General features: G+C 41.1%; 1 protein-coding gene across 6 annotated transcripts in view; it reads left to right on the forward strand.

Annotated features, from left to right (window-relative positions):
* LOC148871808 (PH, RCC1 and FYVE domains-containing protein 1-like) overlaps nt 1-23775 on the forward strand; it is a 98615-nt gene extending 74840 nt beyond the window's left edge. For all 6 annotated transcript variants that reach the window (XM_088972229.1, XM_088972230.1, XM_088972232.1 and 3 more), the window contains 2 exons: nt 22661-23043; nt 23193-23775. In XM_088972229.1, coding sequence (XP_088828355.1) covers nt 22661-23043; nt 23193-23325 — 516 coding nt within the window. In that variant the 3' untranslated portion in view covers nt 23326-23775. The remainder of the gene's footprint in view (nt 1-22660; nt 23044-23192) is intronic.
* Nucleotides 23776-23952: the final 177 nt, after the last annotated feature.

Raw genomic sequence — 23952 nt, forward strand, 5'->3', positions numbered from 1 at the left:
TCAGCAACTGTCCAAGGGTTGGAAAGTGCTCCTTGTAATCAAGAAGAATAAGAGAAGAATTTGTTAGAATACACGAATCAGGGGTATTTTGGTCATTGTGGTTTATCTGTTTGAGAGTGAAGGGTCTATTTTATTTAAGTTTAAGTTATGTGTCCCATCTTTCATGAGGGACAATATGGTCTTTCTTGTAACTATTATTTGAAATAAATACAAGTGGGTCGGCTAGGTGGGACTGATTTTTCTTCTTCCTAATCTGGCCGAACCCTTCTTCTTCTTCTTCTTCTTCTTCTTCTTCTTCTCTACTTTAACCTAGAATCGAATAGGGTTTTCTTACATGGTATCAGAGCGGTAAAACCTTGTTCTCCTTTCATTCTTCCTTGTTGCTGTCTTCTTCCTGGGTTTGCTGCCAACCATTTCAGGTCTCCTCAATTTTCTGCTAGCCTAAGTGGAAGCTCGACAAGGGGCCAAAAAAAGGAGTTGTCGTTTTGTGGTTCTGGAGGTGAGAATGCCTCCAGTTACTGTGGTGGTGGTCGTTGAAGTTGTGTACTAGACGCCCTCTATTCAGTGATACGAAGAGGGCTGTTTGTGGACAAGTATGAACAGTGTTGTTTTTTGCCCAAATAGTGGACCGTGAATGCTGTGTTTTAGTTCAAAATTTTTTTGTGGTGGAGGTTTGGAGTGACTAGTATGCATATCAGTCTTGTTCTTCTCTATTCTACCTCATATGTGTGCTGAAAGTAGGGTTTTTTGACTGTTGAAGTTCACGACAGCAGTGATGTGGTGGTAGTTGTATTGTGTTGAATGGTGTATTGATGATTCTGAATATTTAAAAGTGAACCCTTGGATCTGGTGTGTGAACAGTTCTGCAGGTGCAGTACAAGTGTTTGATTTAATGACTGAGTGACTTCAGTCCTTGTATTTTGGTGGGTGAATGGTTCTACAGTGTGCAGTACAGGTGTTTGATGGAATGATTGAGTGATTTCAGCTTTAGTATTTGATGTGCCATGTGTATTTGAATAAGTTGGTGGTGCCGTAAGTGAGATAAGTTTTGTGGAAGTGTGTGAGGTTGTGTTGTATATTTGAAGGTGAATTAGTTAAGATGGCATCGATTGGAGATGAGAATGACAACAAAACAGGCCTCATGCTTTCTCCAGACTACCTAAGTGTTCAAATGACATCTATTAAGCTGAATGGTGAGAATTATGTGCCGTGGGCAAAATCTGTGGAAACGTTCTTAAAGGACAAGAGAAAGGTAAAACATGTGAGAGAGGAGAAACCTTCCTCTGATTCTTCGGGGTTCAGTGACTGGGAACAGGAAAATGCACAAATAATGACATGGCTATGGAACAACGTGGAACCGAAAATTAGTGTGAACTTTATGTTCCTAGATACAACTAAAGAAATCTAGGATCATGCTAAGAAGTTATACTCCAAACAAGACAATACAACTAGGGTGTATCAGTTGTACCAAGAATACTTTAATTTGAAGAAAGGCAGTCAAAGCTTGGAGGAATACTATGCAAGTCTGAGGAATATCCGAAATGAGCTCAATGTGTATCATCTTTTGACATCGGATGTTCAGATTCAACAACAGCAACGTGAACAACTTGATGTGACAAGGTTTTTGGTGGGTTTGAAGGCAGAGTATGAGCCTGTCCGAGCACAAATATTGGGGGGTCTGCTCTTCCCTCACTTGAAGAAGGTTTTGCCCGTCTTAAGAGGACATCTATTGAGTCTATAGAGCATTCCTCTCTCTCAGACAGATCTGGTTTCGTGATGACTAAAGGGGGTGGCCGTGGAAATAGAGGTGGTGGTGGTAATAGTGGACTTTCAGGCAACCGTGGTGGTCCCATGTTTAACCGTGCTGGTGGCCAGAGTGGAGGTCGAGACTCAGGGGGAGGTTGTGATAAATGAAGAAGTAATGCCCCTAGGAAGTGTACACACTGTGGTTTAGAGGGACATAGTTAATTTCTGCTATGATTTACGTGGTCCACTCAACACTTGGGATAACCATGCTATAACTAAGAGTAGTGGTACAAGTATTGAAAGTCAACAAACTGACCTGATTCCCTCCACATCTACTGGTGCTTCTGGGAAGGAGATGGTGAGTTTACCCCATGCAGTATATGAGTAGTTCCTTCAGACATCTCAGCAGAACACCGCTACCCTTGCCCATTCAGGTATGACTTGCTTAGCTTCCAATCCCCCACACTGGATCATTGACTCCGAAGCCTTGGACCATATGTCTGGGACCCCTAATGTATTTTCTTCCCTTTCTCGGCCCTCCACATCTCAAATGGTTACACTTGCTAATGGTTCTACATCTCCCATTTGTGGTGTTGGTGATGTCGATCTCTCCTCCTTGTCTTTATCATCTGTTTTATATGTTCCCAAGTTCCCCTTTAACCTTATGTATGTTAGTAGATTAACCAAGTCTCTTAATTGTTCTATAACCTTTTATCCCTCTTCTTGAGTGTTTCAGGATCTCAAGATGGGGATGAAGATTAGTGGAGGGCATGAGGCAAGTGGATTGTATTACCTTGATGGTGGTGGCCCTCCAGTAGCTTTTCAGTCGTCTCTTACTCCTATTCAATGGCACTGCAGACTTGGTCATCCTTCTCTCAAGGCTCTGAACTTGCTGGTCCCTTCCTTGAGTCATCTTTCATCTTTAGATTGTGAGTCATGTCAACTAGGGAAACATCATATAGAGTCTCTTTTAGTCCAAGAGTTGATAGTCGTGTCTCGAGTCCTTTTTCTTTAGTTTATTCTGATGGCTGGGGTCCAATCAAAGTGATGTCATACAATGGCTATAAGTATTTTGTAATTTTTGTTGATGACTTTTCAAGGATGACATGGATTTATCTTATGAAAGATCGCAGTGGATTGTTTTCCATTTTTCAAAAATTTTATGCTGAAATACGCACCCAATTTGGTGTTCATATTAAAATTCTTCGCTCCGATAATGCCAAAGAGTGCAACTCATCACCATTTCAGCAATACTTAGAACACCATGGTCCTTGAAACTGCTCGGTCCTTGATGCTTAATATGAATGTCCCAAAGCGTTTTTGGAGTGATGTCGTCCTCACATCTTGTTTTCTGATCAATCAGATGCCCATGTCCATCCTGGAAGTCAATCCCCTTCTCGGTGTTGTTTCCCACCTTGTCTCCATTTCCTCTCACCCCAAGAGTCTTTGGATGTGTTTGTTTTGTTCAACACTTGGGGCCTGGTTTAGACAAGTAAGATGCAAGAGCTACTAAGTGTATCTTCCTTGGCTACTCGAGGACTCAGAAAGGGTATAAGTGCTATAACCCTAAATTCCATAAGTCATTTGTGTGCTCTGATGTCACCTTCTTTGAATCAGTTCCTTTTTTCTCAGTTGTTGTTTCTTCTCCTTCCTCCGTAGTTTCTCTTCCCGTCCCTATTGCGGATCCCCTTCTCGTGGCTCCCATTCCTGCTACAGATTCACATCCCATGCCAGTTACTACTGAGAGGCCACCCATTAAACAAGTGTATACCCACAAAAGAGCATCTTCTCCTCCTCCAATTCAGCCCTCGTCGACAGATCCTGCTATTGCTTCTTCTCCCTTAGATCTTGATCTTCCTATTACTCTACGGAAAGGTAAACGTACTTGTACTTCTCATCCTATTTCACACTATGTTTCAGCTGCTCACCTGTTTGCTTCTCATCGCAACTTTATATCATTGCTCTCATCTGTTTCCATTCCCAAGACTATCCAGGAAGCCCTTACCTCCCAGGGTGGCTGCAAGCCATGGAAGAGGAACTCTCTGCTCTACAACACAATCACACGTGGGAACTCACTGCTCTTCCTCTTGGTAAGCATGCTGTTGGGTGTAAGTGGGTCTATACAGTGATGTATCTTCCAGATGGCAATGTGGAGCGATTGAAGGCCATGTTAGTGGCCAAGGTCTATTCTCAACAGTATGGTGTGGACTATATGGAGACATTTTCTCCTGTGGCTAAAATTGGTTGAGTTCGGGTGTTGATTTCATTAGCTGCTATGTATGATTGGCCTCTCGTACAGCTTGACATAAAAAATGTTTTCCTACACGGTGATCTCATTGAGGAAGTATATATGGAGCAACCACTAGGGTTTGTTGTTCAGGGGGAGGATGGTAAGGTTTGTAGACTCAAAAAGGCAATTTATGGACTGAAACAATCTTCATGTGCTTGGTTTGGCAGGTTCAGTGAAGTGGTGAAAGACTTTGGGATCAAACTGTGTCAGGTAGACCATTATGTTTTAGCCATGACTCAAAAGATGGGAAAATCTTGCTAGTGGTGTATGTAGATGATATTGTCATAACTGGGAGTGACAATAACGGAATCGACAGGTTGAAGAAATTCCTACAAGACCACTTCAATACGAAAGATTTGGCTGAAGTACTTCCTGGGAATAGAGGTTGCAAGGTCAAAACATGGAATTAACTTATATCGGAGAAAATATGTTCTTGACCTACTTGAAGAAACAGGGTTGTTAGGTGCTAAAACAATGAGAGAATCAAAAAATCTGATTGGCACCTCCAATCTTGACCAAAGACCTAACCTTGATCACTTAATTCTGTAAGAAAACCCTATTCGATTCTAGGTTAAAGTAGAGAAGAAGAAAAGAAGGAATAAGAAGAAGAAGAAGAAGAAAAGGGTTCGGCCAGATTAGGAAGAAGAAAAATCAGTCCCACCTAGCTGACCCACTTGTATTTATTTCAAATAATAGAGTTACAAGAAAGATCATATTGTCCCTCATGAAAGATGGGACACATAACTTAAACTCAAATAAAATAGACCTTTCACTCTCAAACATATAAACCACAATGACCAAAATACCCCTGATTCGTGTATTCTAACACTCCCCCTCAAAGAGAATATATGTCATATAGTCCCAGCTTGTCACAAATATAATCTACTCTGCCCCGAGACAATCCCTTTGTAAAGAGATCTGCCCATTGATTTCCTGAGCTCACATGAGATGTGGTTGTCACTCCACTTATCACTTTCTCTCTTCGAAGTGACAATCAACCTCAATATGCTTAGTTCTCTCATGGAAGACTGGGTTGGAAGAGACGTGAACAGCAGCTTGGTTATCATAGTATGGTTTCATGGGTTTATAAACTGAGAACCCCATCTCTTGTAGCAAGTTCTTCAACCATACTAGTTCACATGTGGTATGAGCCATAGCCCTGTACTCAGCTTCTACACTATTCCTTGCCACCACTATTTGTTTCTTGCTCTTCCAAGTTACAAGATTGCCACCAAGGAAGGTATAATACCCTTTAGTTGATCTCCTATCTGATATAGAACCAGCCCAATCAGCATCTGTGTACCCTACTATCTCAAGGGTCCCTCAACTTCGGTATACCAAACCACGACCTGGAGCATTTGTGTACCCTACTGCTTCCCAATGAGGAATCCGAGAATGTTGCATAAACTGATTCACCATACTCATAGCAAATGATATATCTGGTCGGGTAATGGTCAGGTAGTTCAATTTCCCATCAATCTCATGTATCTTCTAGGATCATCAAACTCTTCACCTGCATCAACACTCAACTTGGCATTGAGTTGAGTGTTGATGCAGGTGAGTGTTGATGCAGGTGAAGAGTTTGATGATCTTAGAAGATACATGAGATTGATGGGAAATTGAACTACCTGACCATTACCCGACCAGATATATCATTTGCTATGAGTATGGTGAATCAGTTTATGCAACATTCTCGGATTCCTCATTGGGAAGCAGTAGGGTACACAAATGCTCCAGGTCGTGGTTTGGTATACCGAAGTTGAGGGACCCTTGAGATAGTAGGGTACACAGATGCTGATTGGGCTGGTTCTATATCAGATAGGAGATCAACTAAAGGGTATTATACCTTCCTTGGTGGCAATCTTGTAACTTGGAAGAGCAAGAAACAAATAGTGGTGGCAAGGAGTAGTGTAGAAGCTGAGTACAGGGCTATGGCTCATACCACATGTGAACTAGTATGGTTGAAGAACTTGCTACAAGAGATGGGGTTCTCAGTTTATAAACCCATGAAACTATACTATGATAACCAAGCTGCTGTTCACGTCTCTTCCAACCCAGTCTTCCATGAGAGAACTAAGCATATTGAGGTTGATTGTCACTTCGAAGAGAGAAAGTGATAAGTGGAGTGACAACCACATCTCATGTGAGCTCAGGAAATCAATGGGCAGATCTCTTTACAAAGGGATTGTCTCGGGGCAGAGTAGATTATATTTGTGACAAGCTGGGACTATATGACATATATTCTCTTTGAGGGGGAGTGTTAGAATACACGAATCAGGGGTATTTTGGTCATTGTGGTTTATATGTTTGAGAGTGAAAGGTCTATTTTATTTGAGTTTAAGTTATGTGTCCCATCTTTCATGAGGGACAATATGATCTTTCTTGTAACTCTATTATTTGAAATAAATACAAGTGGGTCAGCTAGGTGGGACTGATTTTTCTTCTTCCTAATCTGGCCGAACCCTTCTCTTCTTCTTCTTCTTCTTATTCCTTCTTTTCTTCTTCTCTACTTTAACCTAGAATCGAATAGGGTTTTCTTACAGAATTAAGTGATCAAGGTTAGGTCTTTGGTCAAGATTGGAGGTGCCAATCAGATTTTTTGATTCTCTCATCAAGATTGAAGTTGGCGATCAAGAAGATTTTTCTCCGAGATCAGTTCTGTTTCAGAAGTTTCTCGGGTTGATCAGAATCAAGATCAGTTTTGAGCAAACTGAAGTTGGTGATCAGAATTTCAGCAAGAATTTTTTGAATCAAGATCAGTTTTTTTTTCAGAAATTCCTGGGTAAGGTCTTATTCCTTCTTGAGGGCAGCAACAAGGATAGCTTAATTTGTGAGGTACGGCTATATAGAATTTTTTTCTTTTTCTCTTCTAGGGTTTTAAGAGAAAACCCTGAAATCCAGGACTGTTACTCTGGATAAGGGATTAAACTTGTTTTTAAGTTTGACTGCTATCAGATTTCTGTTCTATGATCTTTGTTTTTGGAGTTCTGTACCCAGGCCAACTGCTATTGGTTCTCAGATTTAGTAGGCTGATTGATACAGTAATACGGTGAATTGGAATTTATTTTTCTCTGAATATGATTTCTGCTTCTAGATCTACCGTCATTAGTTTTTTCAAACCCAGTAGGTTGATTGTTACAGTAAATAGAAAGTGTTTTTTGCTTAACCCCTAACCAAGAATGGAGTTCAAGCACCAAGGGGAGGGTGTTTTTGGGACTGGTTCAGGTGGCATGACTGAAAACACCTTCCAGATTACAACTGTAAAGTTTGATGGTTCAAACTACTTAGAGTGGGCCCAATCAGCCATGAAGGCCATTGGGGGAAGAGGAAAACTGAATTATTTGTTGGGAGATGTGAAGGAACCAAATAGGGAGGATCCGACTTATGTTAAGTGGATTCAGGAAAATTATTTAGTGATGACATGGCTGTGCATTTCCGTGCAACCACACAAGCCGAAATTACTTACAGGCAAAAACAGCTAAAGAAATATGGGATGTTGTGAAATAAGCCTACTCTCAGCCCCTTAACGTTGCTAGGGCTTATGAGCTGAAATGTGTGGTTAAAAATCTCAAGCAAGGTGAGAAACAAGTTAATGTTTATTTTTCAATCTTGAAATCCCTATGGCATGAAATTGACCACCTTGAATCAATTGAATGGGAAAGTCAGAAGGATGCACAGATTTATAGAAAACAGATTAAAACTAATAGAGTGTTGAGTTCCTGGCTGGTCTAAATTCGGAATATGATATTGTGAGGCAGCAATTGTTGACAAGAGATAATGTAACTCTGTCCCATGCCTATTCCTTAGTGCACAACGAAGAGACTAGGAGAAAAGTTATGCTACAGCAACAGCCTTTTGAATCAGCTCTGGTAGCAGTTAAGCCCAAATCTGGGAGTGATAAGGAAAGAGATATGAAGAAGGAAGCTAAGAAGGACCTAGTATGTGAGTATTGCAAGAAACCTAAACATACTAAAGAGACCTGTTGGAAGTTACATCCACATCTAGTTTCAACAAAACTTAGAAATAAAAAGGGGAATGCAAATATGGCTGCTAACACTAATAGTACAACATCATCTAGCACGAGAGGCAACCCTCTAGATACTCTAGCTGCTGTCCAAGCTGCTCTAGTTCAGCTGGAAATTGAAGTTGGTAATTCAGCTCCACCTCCTCAGACACCATCAGCACCCCCTACCTCAGCTTTTTCTCATTCAGGTAATCGGGCCTCAACTCACCATGCCTCAATTATAGGTAATACAGAACATTCATGGATAATAGATTCTGGAGCATCTGACCATATTGACTGGCTTTCCGTCACTATTTACTACCTATCACTTATCTTCAGGCAGAGACAAAGTATCCATTGCTGATGGCTCCCTCGTTCCTATTTCTGGCAAGGGAGACATCAAGTTGTCTATTGCTATTTCCTTATATTCGGTTTTGCATGTTCCTAAGCTTATTACTAACTTGCTTTCAATTAGTAGCATTACAAAAAACCAGAATTGTTCAGTAATATTTTTTCCAGATCGATGTGTTTTTCAGGATTTGGAGACAATGAAGGTGATTGGGACTGGCCGTGAGGCAAATGGAGTCTATCTGCTTGGAGGGAGTCCTCATTGGGAAGATAGTGAGACTAAGAGGTCATGTGTTTCTCAGTCTGTTGATCAGGTTATGCTTTGGCATAATAGGATGGGTCATTTATCTTTTCGGGCTTTGAAGAGTTTGTTTCCTACTTTAGTTGAATCTATCTAGATGTTAAGTTTGAAATGTAAGAGTTGTGAACTTGCAAAACACTGCAAGACAACCTATTCATTAAGTAATAATAGAAGTAATATTCCCTTTGAAATTGTGCATACTGATGTTTGGGGACCTTACCATACCACTGCCATGGGGGGCGGTACATATATTTCCTACTGTTTGTTGACGATTATACTCGTTTTTCGTGGACTTATCTCATGCGTTCTTGAGATGAGGTTCTAGCATTAACCCGAATCTTTCATCATATGATTTTAACCCAATTTAGGGTCAAAATCAAAATTTTTAGATTTGATAATGGGATCATCCATCGGAGTACTTGTCCTCATACACCACAACAAAATGGGGTTGCTGAGAGAAAGAATAGACACATATTGGAAGTAGCCAGAAGCATTATTGCTAACATACGAACAGTGAGGGCCACCTTAGTGGGGTCCACATTGAGGGGGAGTATAGAGAACACTAATGTGGACCCCACTAAGGTGGTCCTCACTGTTCGTATGTTAGCAATAAGTTATGATTAGGATTAGTTCCTTATGATAAGATTAGGATTAGTCTTTTATAAGATTAGGATTAGTCTTTTTTTCAGCTTTATCTTGCCATTTATGCAATTCAGTCCTTTTACAAGTATGATACTATGTATATAAATTTAAGAGGGGGGCGGCTGTTTAAACACATCAACCCAACCTCCCTCTCTCTCTCTCTCTCTCTCTCTCTCTCTCTCTCTCTTTTCTCCCTCTTCTTTTCTTATTTTTTTTTCTTCTCCTTTTAAGTGTGCTCAATCTTGAGCGACTACTGATTGCATTTGCAATATTAGGTCTAGTGAGGGATAAATAAAGCAGATTTACCAACTAATCTCTGATATCTCTCTTTGTTAGAATACAATTCATCATCATCTTCCTGCAACCCATGATTCAACTCTATTGGAGTATCTGTTGGTTGAGTTCCTAATTTCCTTGTCTCCTTTAGTAGGTCTAATCCAGACTTTCTTTGATGGGTATAGATTCCCTCATGGGATCTTGTCACCTCTATTCCTAATAAATATTTCAGAGGTCCCAAATCCTTAATTTCAAATTGTGAAGTTAAGAAGCCTTTCAACTTTTTAAGGTCATCTGAATCGTTTCCAATAACCACCATTATCATCAACATAAACAATCAATGTTGTTAGTTTTCCTTCATTTCTTTTATAGAACAAAGTGTGATAAGCATTGCTTTGATTATACGCAACAACCTTCATTGCCTTGCATAATCTTTTGAACCAAGCCCTTGGGCATTGTTTAAGGCCATATAAGGTCTTCCTTAGCTTGCACACCTTTCTTCCCATGTCTTATCCTCTAGGAGGATCCATGTAGGCTTCTTGTAGATCTCCATTTAAGAAAGCATTATTGACATACAATTAATGCAATTTCCAAGAAAAATTGAGTACATGAGAAAGTAACACCTGGCAACTGGAGCAAAGATCTTATAATCAATACCTTCTTTTGGGTGAATCCCTTTGCAACTGTAAGAAAACCCTATTCGATTCTAGGTTAAAGTAGAGAAGAAGAAGAAGAAGAAGAAGAAGAAGAAGAAGAAGAAGAAGAAGAAGAAGAGTTCGGCCAAATTAGGAAGAAGAAAAATCAGTCCTCCCTAGCCGACCCACTTGTATTTATTTCAAATAATAGAGTTACAAGAAAGACCATATTGTCTCTCATGAAAGATGGGACACATAACTTAAACTTAAATAAAATAGACCTTTCACTCTCAAACAGATAAACCAAAATGTCCAAAATACCCCTAATTCGTGTATTCTAACACTCCCCCTCAAGCTGGAGAGTATATGTCATATAGTCCCAGCTTTTCACAAATATAATCTACTCTGCCCTGAGACAATCCCTTTGTAAAGAGATCTACCCACTGATTTCCTGAGCTCACATGAGATGTGGTTATCACTCCACTTATCACCTTCTCTCTTACGAAGTGACAATCAACCTCAATATGCTTAGTTCTCTCATGGAAGACTGGGTTGGAAGAGATGTGAACAGCAACTTGGTTATCATAGTATAGTTTCATGGGTTTATAAACTGAGAACCCCATCTCTTGTAGCAAGTTCTTCAACCATACTAGTTCACATGTGGTATGAGCCATAGCCCTGTACTCAGCTTCTACACTACTCCTTGCCACCACTATTTGTTTCTTGCTCTTCTAAGTTACAAGATTGCCACCAAGGAAGGTACAATACCCTATAGTTGATCTCCTGTCTGATATAGAACCAGCCCAATCAGCCTTTGTGTACGCTACTATCTTAAGGGTCCCTCCACTCCGGTATAGCAAACCACGACCTGGAGCACCCTTCAGGTACCTAACAATCCTTAGAACTGCTTCCCAATGAGGAATCCGAGGATGTTGCATAAACTGACTCACCATACTCACAACAAATGATACATCTGGTCGGGTAATGGTCAGGTAGTTCAACTTTCCCACCAACCTCCTGTATCTTCCTGGATCATCAAACTCTTCACCTGCATCAACACTCAACTTGGCATTGAGTTCCATAGGAGTCTGTTGTTTTAGCACCTAACAACCCTGTTTCTTCAAGTATGTCAAGAACATATTATCTCTAACATAAGTTAATTCTATGTTTTGACCTTGCAACCTCTATTCCCAGGAAGTACTTCAGCTTACCCAAATCTTCAACCTGTCGATTCCGTTACTGTCACTCCCGGTTATGACAATATCATCCACATACACCACTAGCAAGATTTTCCCATCTTTTGAGTCATGGTTGAACACAGAATGGTCCACCTGACACTGTTTCATCCCAAAGGCTTTCACCATTTCACTGAACCTGCCAAACCAAGCACGTGGAGATTGTTTCAGTCCATAAATTGCCTTTTCGAGTCTACAAACCTTACCATCCTCCCCTTGAGCAACAAACCCTGGTGGTTTCTCCATATATACTTCCTCAATGAGATCACCGTGTAGGAAAGCATTTTTTATATCAAGTTGTACATGAGGCCAATCATACATAGCAGCTAATGAAATCAACACCCGAACTCAACCAATTTTAGCCACATGAGAATGTCTCCATATAGTCCACACCATACTGTTCAGAATAGCCCTTGGCCACTAACCTGACCTTCAATCGCTCCACACTGCCATCTAGAAGATACATCACTATATAGATCCACTTACACCCAACAGCATGCTTACTAGGAGGAAGAGAAGTGAGTTCCCATGTGTGATTGTGTTGTAGAGCAGAGAGTTCCTCTTCCATGGCTTGCAGCCACCCTGGGGAGGTAAGGGCTTCCTGGACAGTCTTGAGAATGGAAATAGATGACAACAATGATATAAAGTTGCGTTGAGAAGCAAACAGGTGAGCAGCTGAAACATAGTGTGAAATAGGATGAGAAGTACAAGTGCGTTTACCTTTCCGCAGGGCAATAGGAAGATCAAGATCTGGGGGAGAAGAAGCAGTGACAGGATCTGTTGACGAGGGCTAAATTGGAGGAGGAGCTGGGGCTCTTTTGTGGCTATACACTTGTGTGATTAGTGGCCTCTCAGTACTAACTGGCATGGGAGGTGAATCTGCAGCAGGAATGGGAGCCACGGGAAGGAGATCTGCAACAGGGACAGGAAGAGGAACCACGGAGGAAGGAGAAGAAACCACAACATCTGAGAAAAAGGGAACTGATTCAAAGAAGGTGACATCAGAGCACACAAATGACTTATGGAATTTAGGGTTATAGCACTTATACCCTTTCTGAGTCCTCGAGTAGCCAAGGAAGATACACTTAGTAGCTTGTGCATCTAACTTGTCCAAACCAGGCCCCAAGTGTTGAACAAAACAAACACATCCAAAGACTCTTGGGGTGAGAGGAAATGGAGACAATGTGGGAAACAACACCGAGAAGGGGGATTGACTGCCAAGGATGGACATGGGTATTCGATTCAGCAGAAAACAGGATGTGAGGATGGCGTCACTCCAGAAATGCTTTGGGACATTCATATTGAGCATCAAGGACCGAGCAGTTTCAAGGAGATGTCGATTTTTCCGTTCAGCTACACTGTTCTGTTGTGGGGTGTAGGCATAAGAAGTTTGATGAATTATCCCATGGTGCTCTAATTTTTGCTGAAATGATGTTGAGGTGTACTCTTTGGCATTATCGGAACGAAGAAATTTAATATGAACACCAAATTGGGTGCGTATTTCAGCATAAAATTTTTGAGAGTGTGGTCGCTCGTGGTGATTGAGAGGGGGAGAGAGAGAGAGAGAGAGAGGTACGGATGAGAGGAGAAAAAAATCAGTACTGGTTGCTGCCAGTTTTCTATTTATATTAATCTTTGTTGAGCAAGAGCAAGTGAAGAGAGGAGAGGAGAAGAGAGAAGAGAGGTGAGTCGAGTGACTGAAAGCCCTCTAGAACTTAGGGGGCGAAAGAATGATTTTAATATTTATAGTAGTACAGTCGAACAATATAAACAGAGGAGAAATTACAACAATACCCTTATGGTACTAAACCTGAATACATAAGCAACTATCAACACTCCCCCTCAAGTTGGAGCATAGATATCAATCATGCCTAACTTGTCATAAAGATCATGATGTCTGGAAAGGTTTAAACCCTTTGTAAAGATGTCTGCAAGCTGGTTCTCAGAAGTGACATAGGGGCTACACACTTCGCTTGTGATAACTTTCTCTCTGATAAAATGCTTGTCAACTTCGATGTGCTTTGTTCTATCATGTAGCACCGGATTGGCAGCAATGCTTATAGCTGCTTTGTTATCACAAAATAGAGTTATAGGTTTGGTCACTAGGAAACCCAACTTCCCCAACAAATTCTTTATCCACATGCCTTCAGCAACCCCGTGGGTCATAGCACGATATTCATCTTCAACACTGGATCTAGCTACCACATTTTGCTTTTTACTCCATGTAACAAGGTTCCCTCCTATAAAGGTGCAGTAGCCACTGGTAGACTTTCTGTCACTTTGGGATCCAGCCCAATCTGCGTCTGTGTAAACTTCAACTTTCAAATGTCCGTGATTTTGAAATAACAAACCAGTACCCGGAAACTTCTTTAGATATCGGAGGATTCTCTCTGCTGCTTCAAGATGAGAAGACCTAGGAACATGCATGAACTGACTGAGGACACCAACAGCATATGCAATGTCTGGGCGAGTCATAGAAAGGTATAACAATCTCCCTACAAGCCTCTGAAACTGTTTCACATCCTTGAGCGATTCACCACAGTTGTCACCTAATTTATGGTTGGGGTCAATGGGAGAGTCAATTGGCTTCACCCCCATCTTTCCAGTGTCCTGAAGTAAATCGAGGACATATTTCCTTTGAGAAATGAAGATACCCTTCTTTGATCGGGCAACTTCAATTCCAAGGAAGTATGTGGCAGGTCCTAGATCCTTCACTTCAAACTGAGTGGCAAGAAAAAGTTTCAATTTATGAATTTCATCCTCCCAATCACCAGTAACAATTATGTCATCCACATATACAATTAGAGCAATAATTTTACCTTCTCCTTTTTTCACAAACAGTGTGATCTGATTGACATTGCCTGTATCTTTTCTGCTGAACTGCCACATGGAATCTGCTGAACCAAGCTCTTGGTGATTGTTTCAGCCCGTATAAGGACTTTTTCAACTTGCACAATTTTCGTTCATTGCCTTGGGCTAGAAAACCAGGAGGTTGAATCATGTACACTTCCTCTTCAAGGTCACCATTCAAGAATGCATTCTTGATGTCCAGCTAGTGTAAAACCCAATCTAGATTAGCCGCAAGAGAGAAAAGGACTCTAATGGAATTCATCTTGGCAACGGGGGCAAAAGTTTCTGCATAATCAACTCCATACACTTGAGTAAATCCCTTTGCCACTAAGCGAGCTTTATACCTTTCCACTGTTCCATCAGCCTTATGCTTGACTATGAACACCCATTTACATCCAACTGGAACCTTTCCCTTAGGAAGATCAATAAGTTCCCATGTGCCATTTTTGTGAAGGGCATTAATTTCTTCCCTCATGGCATTTGTCCATTCAAGAACTGAAAGATCTTTTGCCACTTTCTTAGGGATAGGGACACTGTCAATAGAGGTAAGGAAGGCACGGAATGAGGATGAAATGTTCTCATAGGAGACAAAGTTGGAAATGGGATGTTTAGTAGTGCACAATCTAACACCCTTCTTGTGAGCAATAGGACGGTCAAGATCATTAGCAGTAGATGAATCATTTTCAATAGATTCAATGACATAATTGGGAGCCAAAATACCTGAGTGAGTATGATCCTCCCCTGAGGAGTCTGGTGGCACTGGAGGTACAGCTTTCGGATTCTCTACAGCTCTTGAATCTGGTTGGCCTTTGTGACAACAAGAAAAAACACGAAAAGGTGGAGGGTTAGGGAGAGAGGGAAGCTGAACCAGTTTCTCCTCATGCCTACACTCCCCCTGAGGAGAAACAAGATAGAAAGGCTTACCTTCAAAGAAAGAAACATCCATGGAGACATAGAATTTACGAGAAACATAATCAAAACAACGGTATCCCTTTTGAGTGAAGGAGTAATTAAGAAATATGCAAGGGATAGCACGAGAATCCAATTTCCCACGGGTGGGAGACAGATTTTGGACAAAACACCGGCAACCAAAGACACGAGGAGGAATAGAAAGGAGGGGAGCCTTAGGAAAGAGAAGTTGATATGGGGCTTTGTACTCTAACCGACGAGAGGGCATTACGGTTTATAAGGTAAGTGGAACAAAGAATAGCTTCAAGCCAAAACTGTTTGGGAACATTCATATGAAGTAGTAAACCTCGAGCCACTTCAAGGAGATGTCGGTTCTTCCGTTTGGCCACACCATTTTGTTGTGGTGTGCAGGCACAATAGATACGGTGAAGGGAACCATGCGAAACAAAAAATTCCGTGAGGTCACTATGAAAAAATTCTTTTGCATTGCTTGATTGGAAAATTTGGATTTCAGTTTGAAATTGAGTGAAGACCATCTGTTGGAAATCTTGAATGATTTTTGGTACTTCTTCCTTGGTTTGCATCGGGTATACCCAAGTATATCTAGAATAATCATCAATGAGGGTAATGAAATACTTGTAGCCACTCTCAGATGGTAAAGTAACAGGGCCCCACACATCAGAATGAACAATGTGAAACGGAGATTCAGATTTATTATTTCTTTGAAGAAAATGAGTTCTACAATGCTTACTCAACTGACACGTTTGACAAGAAAAATCAAAAACAGACATTGACTTAAACAGTTTTGGGAATACAACTTTCAAAGACTCAAAGACAAATGACCAAGACGACAATGCCATAAATAGACTTTTTTCTTACAGGACTGACTCAGACTCTGTAACATGAAGACTAGCCTTATTCTCCAGCATGTAAAGTCCATCAGGCATACGACCCCTACCAATTGTCCTCCCCGAGGTCAGATCCTGAATCACACAATGAGAAGGGAAAAAAGTCACTGAGCAATTCAAGGAATTAATAACACTACTAACAGAGAACAAATTAATGGAAAAATTTGGAACATGAAGAACATCAGAAAGGGTAAGGCCAAGAGGAAGAGAGAGAGTTCATTGACCAGCTATGGAAGAGTATGATCCATCGGCTAGTCTCACCTTGTCTCTTCCAGAAAGAGGGTGATAGGTTTGAAAAGAAGAGGACGTACCAGTCATATGTTTTGATGCTCCAGAATCAATGATGCATGGAGAGTCAGGGGTGTGAGAAGCAACATGGAAAGCAGTGGCAGGGTTACCTGACGTAAATGCAAATGAGGTTGAGGGAGGAGTATCCATCTGACGAATTGCTCTACCATGGAGTTCTAAATGGTCATGGAAGAAATTCATAATGTCCTCCCTCGGGTCAGGTCAAGTGAGATGTGCTTGAGTCACAGTAGAAATGGGGGGCTAATTCTCCCGAGTAGCCATGTTGGCCATGTGATGTTTCTTTGTACTTTGCTGTCCATACTTCTTATTCACCTTTGAACCTTGCTTCTTAGACAGATCTTGAGCCAATTTTGGTTTTCCATGAAGATCCCAACAGGTATCTTTGGTGTGTCAGGGTTTCTGGCAATGAGTGTACCACAATTTTTCCTTATCTTCTATTTTTTTCTGGAGATCTCCTTTCCGGGAAGAAGATCCCACACCAGTAGACACACTCCCTTTTGCAACTAACACAACAACATCCCCACCAAGGCTGTTCATCAAATTTCTCTTGCTTTCTTCAGATTGTACAAGAGCATAGACTTCCTAAACAGAAGGGAGATCCTTAGAGCTGAGCATTTGAACCCTGATAGATTCATACATAGGATTTAGACCATGTAAGAATGCAAACACCCTTTGCTGGGAGACAAGTTGTTTGTACTTCTTAGCATCCTCATCACACTTCCAATCTACACTCTGGTAGTGATCCAACTCCTTCTAGATAGATGTTAAGTCAGAGTAATAGACCGATAAACACCTCTCCCCTTGTCTACAAGTAGAAGATGCTGCCTACAGTTGATAAATTTTGGCATAGTGTCGCAATTCTGAATATGTAGACTTTTCTTGTTCCCAGATTTCATTCGCAGTTTCAGCCCACATGAAATTCTTCCTGATTTGAGGTTGCATGGAAACCAAGAACCAGGACATAACAATATTGTTCTCCTGATTCCATCTATCATATTCAGCACTCCCGGAGGATGGTTCTTTTATCCTCCCATTAATATAGCCTATCTTCCCCTTGCAGTGATGTATAATTTGATCCCTCTTGACCACTCCAGGTAATTTAAACCATCAAGAGGGACAACGGCCATAGGAAAGGATAGGTCACCCCCACCCATTCCATTCAGCATTGAGGAAACTCCAGATGTGGCTGAATCTTCACTACCCATGATATCTGAATAAAAAGTTGAAACAACAACCAAAAAGGTACAGCCGTACAAGACTATTTCAGAGATAGGTCCTTCTGACCATTGGTTTCATTGAGAACAAAAGAAAGAGCACTGCTATTGCAATACAAGAACAGGTCCTTCTGACCTACAGTTTCACTGAGAACAAACAACAAACTGAACACTACTGTTGCAGTATTGAAACAGGTCCTTCTGACCTACGGTTTCACTGAAACAAGTTTGCACATTGTTGTTGCAATACAAGAACAGGTCTGAATGACCTACTTTGGAGGGTTGATAGCTAACCAGTCAAGGAGATCAATAGGGTAGCCGAACAGTCAATTAATAAGATTCATGTTGAGCAGACAATTAGTCGGCTAAAACAAACCATCAACAGTCCACAATGCCAACAAAAAAGGTTTGAATACAGTTACTGTGTTAAGGAATACAGTTGCTTAACAGTAGGGTAGCCGAACAGTCATCAAACAGTTCAGCAAACAATAGGCATTCGAATAAACAAGGATGATAGTACCTCTTTTAGTTTCAGATGATAGTCTCCCTTATGGTAAACCAGAACTACTTGACTGTAAACCAGAGCTCCTTCTACGAATCCTCAAGCAATAGGTAGCCAAACAGAAGATGAGCAAACAATAGTCTCTCTACACCCTCTACGAACTGCAAACAATAGTCTCTCTAAAGACAGAACACCCTCTACGAACTGCAAACAATAGTCTCTCTACAGTCGAGCAGACATGGAGGAGCAATTTCTAGGCTGGAAGACGAAAAGACTCTGTAACTTTTGGGTCGATTGACTTCACCAGATTAGGAGTTCGATTGGAGACAGCACTGGATGCAACAGTAGTTAGCTTGACACCACCCTTCAGGCCTGGACGACTTGGTCTAATACCATGTTGAGCAAGAGCAAGTGAAGAGAGGAGAGGAGAAGAGAGAAGAGAGGTGAGTCGAGTGACTGAAAGCCCTCCAGAACTTAGGGGGCGAAGGAATGATTTTAATATTTATACTAGTACAGTCGAACAATATAAACAGAGGAGAAATTACAACAGTACCCTTGTGGTACTAAACCTGAATACATAAACAACTGTCAACAATCTTTATAAAAGAGATGAAATTACAAGTATGCCCCTGGCGGCATATCCTAGGATAAGAACAATAAGAAAAGAAAAAAAAAAAGGGCTAGTCGCTAAAACTGTCCTACTAACAGCAGTTATAAAGAACAATTAAGCCTTACAACACTCCCCCTCAAGTTGGGCTGAAGATGTCTATCATGCCCAGTTTGTCACATACTCATTGTGCCGCGAACACGGAAGTTCTTTTGTAAGGACATCAGCAAGTTGTTTTTTGGAGTTGACATATGGGATGCAAATTTCCCTTTTTTCCAGTTTCTCCCTTATGAAGTGCTTATCCACCTAAATATGCTTGGTACTCTCATGTAGGAATGGGTTGCTGGCGATGTTCATTGCAGCCTTGTTGTCACAGTAAAGAGACATAGGACTATGAACAGCAACTCCAAGCTCACCTAGAAGGTTCTTTAGCCAAAGGACTTCAGCCACCCCATGTGCCATAGCTCTATACTCAGCTTCTGCACTTGATCTTGCTACCACACCTTGCTTCCAGCTCTTCCAGGTCACCAGATTCCCTCCCACATATGTGCAATACCCACTAGTGAACTTTCTATCATCCACAGCTCCTGCCCAATCAGCATCTGTAAAGACTTCCACCTTTAGGTGATTGTGTTTTCTGAATAGTAGGCATGTTCCTGGATGTTTCTTCAAGTATCTAAGGACTCTCTCTGCTGCCTCCAGGTGTGGCTTCTTAGGAGAGTGCATAAACTAGCTCAGAACCCCAATTGAATAGGCAATATCTGGACGGGTCATGGATTGATAAATCAGCCTTCCCACTAACTTTTGGAACTGCTTTACATCTTTCAGAGGTTCACCAATACATTCACCTAGCTTGTGGTCCACATCCATAGGAGTATCTGCCGGTCTTGCACCTAATTTACTTGTATTCCGTAATAGATCAAGGGTGTATTTCCTTTGAGAGACAAAGATACCCCTTTTTGAACGGCAACTTCGATCCCAAGGAAATACTTTAGGAGTCCTAGATCTTTCACTTCAAATTTGGATGCAAGGAATTGTTTCAAATTTTGTATCTCTGAGCTCCAACCCCCTGTAATGATGATATCGTTTGCATACACTATCAATACGGCAACCTGCTCCTGACATCTCTTCTATGATCAAACTGGCACTGTTGGAACCCTATCTCTTGAACTGCCATGTGAAACTTACTGAACCAGGCTCTAGGAGACTGTTTTAGGCCGTAGAGAGACTTCTGTAGCTTACACACCTTGTTTTCACTTCCCTTGGCACAGAATCCAGGAGGTTGAACCATGTATACCTCTTCTTCTAAGTCACCATTCAGGAAGGCATTCTTTATGTCCAGTTGATGCAAATCCCAGTCAAAGTTAGCAACTAAGGACAGGAGAACCCTAATCGAGTTTATCTTAGCCACCGGAGCAAAAGTCTCATCATAGTCAACTCCATATACCTGTGTGTACCCTTTGGCTACTAGTCTTGCTTTGTACCTTTCAACCGTTCCATCTGCCTTGTGCTTAACTGTGAACACCCATTTGCACCCCACGGGTTCTTTCCCCTCTGGAGGATCCACCAATTCCCAAGTCTGGTTTTTGTGGAGGGCATCAATCTCCTCCTTCATGGCATCTATCCATTCAGAGTATTTTAAGGCTTTTACAACATTCTTGGGAACAGGGATGCAGTCAACTGCCGATAGGAAGGCTTGGTACAAGGGAGAAATGTGGTCATAGGAAACAAAGTGGGTAATGGGGTGTTTGGTAGTGCAGGACCTGACTCCCTTTCGTTGGGCAATAGGGATGTCTAGGTCGTCTACAGTGGGAGTACGGTTAGGGGTTGGACTTACCTCTTGGGATTTTGATGATGTCAGTTGCTCAGTGTTTGGCTACTCCACATTTCTATCACACTGTTGATCTCTCCGACGAGTACGTTGGAAGACACAGAAGGGAGTGAGGTCCAGAATAGACGGAAGAGGTACCTGAACCTACTTCTCCTCTTCCACACTACGACTCTCCCCCTGAGGAGGAGGGAAGAATGGCTCGGACTCAAAGGACACATCTATAGACACAATTTACGACTAACCGAGTCAAAACACCGATACCCTTTTTGAGAGGATGGGTATCCCAAAAAGACACAAGGAATGGACCGAGGGTCTAACTTACCTCTGGAGGGAGACAAATCATGGACAAAGGCCCGACAACCAAAAACTCTCATGGGGATGGAAAATAAAGGAGACTAAGGGTACAGTAACTGATGAGGGGCCATGTAATTCAATACTCTGGAGGGCATGCGGTTGAGGACATACGCAGCTGCAAGTATAGGATCCACCCAAAACCTTTTTTTTCGGACATTCATATGTAACATCATCCCGTAGGCTACCTCAAGGAAGTGTCTGTTTTTCCTTTCTGCAACACCATTTTGTTGTGGTGTTCTGGCGCATGAGCTTCTATGAATAGACCCATGGGAGGCGAAGAACTCATTGAGCTCCCCATGGAAGTATTCCTTCGCATTATTGGATTGGAAGATCTGTGTTTCAACATGGAACTGTGTAAACACCATCCTTTGGAAGTTTTTCACTATCTTTGGAACCTCGTCTCTGCTACACATAGGGATTACCCATGTATAGCGAGAGTAATCATCAATCAATGTAATAAAGTACTTGTATCCGCCCTCAGAGATTACATTTGTAGGCCCCCATACATCAGAATACACAACATTTGATCTTTTATTGCTTGAATGAATGGTTGTTCTACATTGTTTAGTCAACTGGCACGTTTGACACATGAACTCTGACACTGAACACGACTTAAATAAAAGTGGAAACAAACATTTTATTATTTTGAAAGAAACATGACCTAAACGACTGTGCCACAACATTATTTGACTCTTATTTGACTGACTATGCGACTCGATGACACCGAGAGACCAGCTTTGTTGTCGAGAATGTAGAGACCGTCCACTAGGCTTCCTCTACCAATCGTCCTCCCAGAAGTTAGGTCCTGAAATACACAAGTCAGCAAAAAAAAGTTACACTATAATTCAAGGAGTTTGTAATGCTACTAATTGAAAGCAAGTTTTACCAATGCTGTAAGTTTGCATATACATATGCATATTTATGCCAAAATTTCACTTCCTGAATTTATAGGCAAAATTGTATCAAACATGAATCCAAATTTCTTTTCTTCAGTGAGAAACATGAAGCTTGTTACCGAGTACAGACCAATCTTTTGATGCACTAGCTTCTCCAACTGAATTTTTAACTGTATCATCAATTATTATAAGCAAATTATACCCATATATTTTCTAGTTTTCCCACCATATATTTATTTCCCATACATGTTACTATGCTTACTATGGTTAGAATTGGTGTTAGATCACAAATTTGCAACCAAAATGTCCTGATCTCAGCAAGCTGGATTGGCATCTATTTGGATGTAGAAAGCTTATAAATTGAAAATAATACAAAAAGAAGCTTACAAGTGGAAATAAAAAAACAGGTTATAAAAAAAGGGAAATAAAACACATAAGCTCTTATCTTTATAAATTCTTTGATCTCAATAAGCGTGCACCTCTTCCCTATAAGTGTTTTGTGTGCCTGGGTCCCAGCAAGATGGCTCACTTTTGTATATGCTAAGAGCCTGAATCATGTCTGACTACATTTATTGGATTATCTTATCTATGTGATGGTTTTTTCTTTTTAATTAGCATAAAGTTGGATGAACTGGAAAAACAAATGGTTGAATGGTATTGGCACTTGTTTGGTGATTTATCAGGTTACTTAAGCCAAGTCTTGCTACTTTCTTTGTTTTGATGAACTTGTGGTTGCTAAATTCATGCATTTTTCTCTTCTTTCTATGTTGTCTCTAATAACCAATAAAAAATGCTCTGTAATAGTTGAAAGACATGGCTGAAAGGCTACCTGTAGGAGCAGCACGAAACAGCAAACCTCTGCCATTTGCATCCTTAGGTTCAAGTCCTGTCTCTGCTGATGTTTCTGCTACACCTACTGACAGATTGAGTAGTCCAATAACCTCTCATGAACCAGATTCAAATGGATCAAACGGCCTGGTGCTTTCTAATGGGCAAAGCACAAGTAACCGTAATTCAAGTCAGAATAGACTTGGTCATTCCGAACCAACAACAAGGAATGGAATCAGAATGACAGAAGGGGAATCCTATCACGAGGTTGAATGGGTTGAGCAAGATGAGCCTGGTGTATACATTACACTTACATCCTTACCTGGGGGTGCCAAAGATTTGAAGAGAGTCCGTTTCAGGTATGCTATGCCCCTGCTGCATCTATCTGATAGAATAACCAACTCTTTAAATTCTTAACTGGATCATATCCTTGATTTATCAAGTGAAGTGGGATAAGAGTTTTCATTCCTCTGTTGAAGGAAAATTAACCACTGATATTTGAATGCAGTCGGAAGCGGTTTAGTGAGAAACAAGCAGAACAATGGTGGGCAGAGAACCGTGCTAGGGTATATGAACAGTACAATGTACGCATGGTTGACAAGTCTAGCGTTGGTGTTGGGAGCGAGGATATAGTCCATTGACACAGAAAAAAACCTGTATATCAAACGGTATTAAAGTTCAGGCTTCGATTTGATGGAAGCTTGTGCCAATCAAATTAAAGGTTGAAGAGGTGGTATAGAAAGCGAAAGGAGGACTAATTGTGGCTTTACCCCTTGATTTTCCTTTTTGTCTTCGTTTGGCCAATATGTGCCTGTGTGGAAAGCGGAGTGGGTTGAGGGTGAGGAATGTAAATTCTTAGTAGGTTGCTAGCTTTTGTTCAAAGCAGCTGCCTTGTAAATTCATAAGAAAATTCTTCTTCAAGGTTTTTCTCAAATGTAAGTTTGCTGCTTCTATTACCACAGTTTCTGTTTTTTCTCTGCAATACTGACTTAGCATTGCGTCCTCTCAAGAAAGTTAGTCTTAGAGAAAAACTGGGTCCTTGTATTCCTAGACCTTGACCGAATTATATTTCAAACTTTCAATTCCTGTCAGGTCTGACTGTGACACAGGTGGTTCCAGACCCAGATTGGCCAAATAATCTGTATTATTTGCTATTCAAGTATTCTGAAATGGCAAAAAAACACATTGAGAAAAGAAAACTAATATCTAAACTTTTTATGCTGCATCTTGCTAGGGAAAAGGAGGAAATCGGATTTGCTTTCTTACAA

The sequence above is a fragment of the Nelumbo lutea genome, chromosome 2, assembly GCF_056320005.1.
Source record: "Nelumbo lutea isolate HS-2025 chromosome 2, American lotus-T2T, whole genome shotgun sequence".
Lineage (NCBI taxonomy): Eukaryota > Viridiplantae > Streptophyta > Magnoliopsida > Proteales > Nelumbonaceae > Nelumbo > Nelumbo lutea.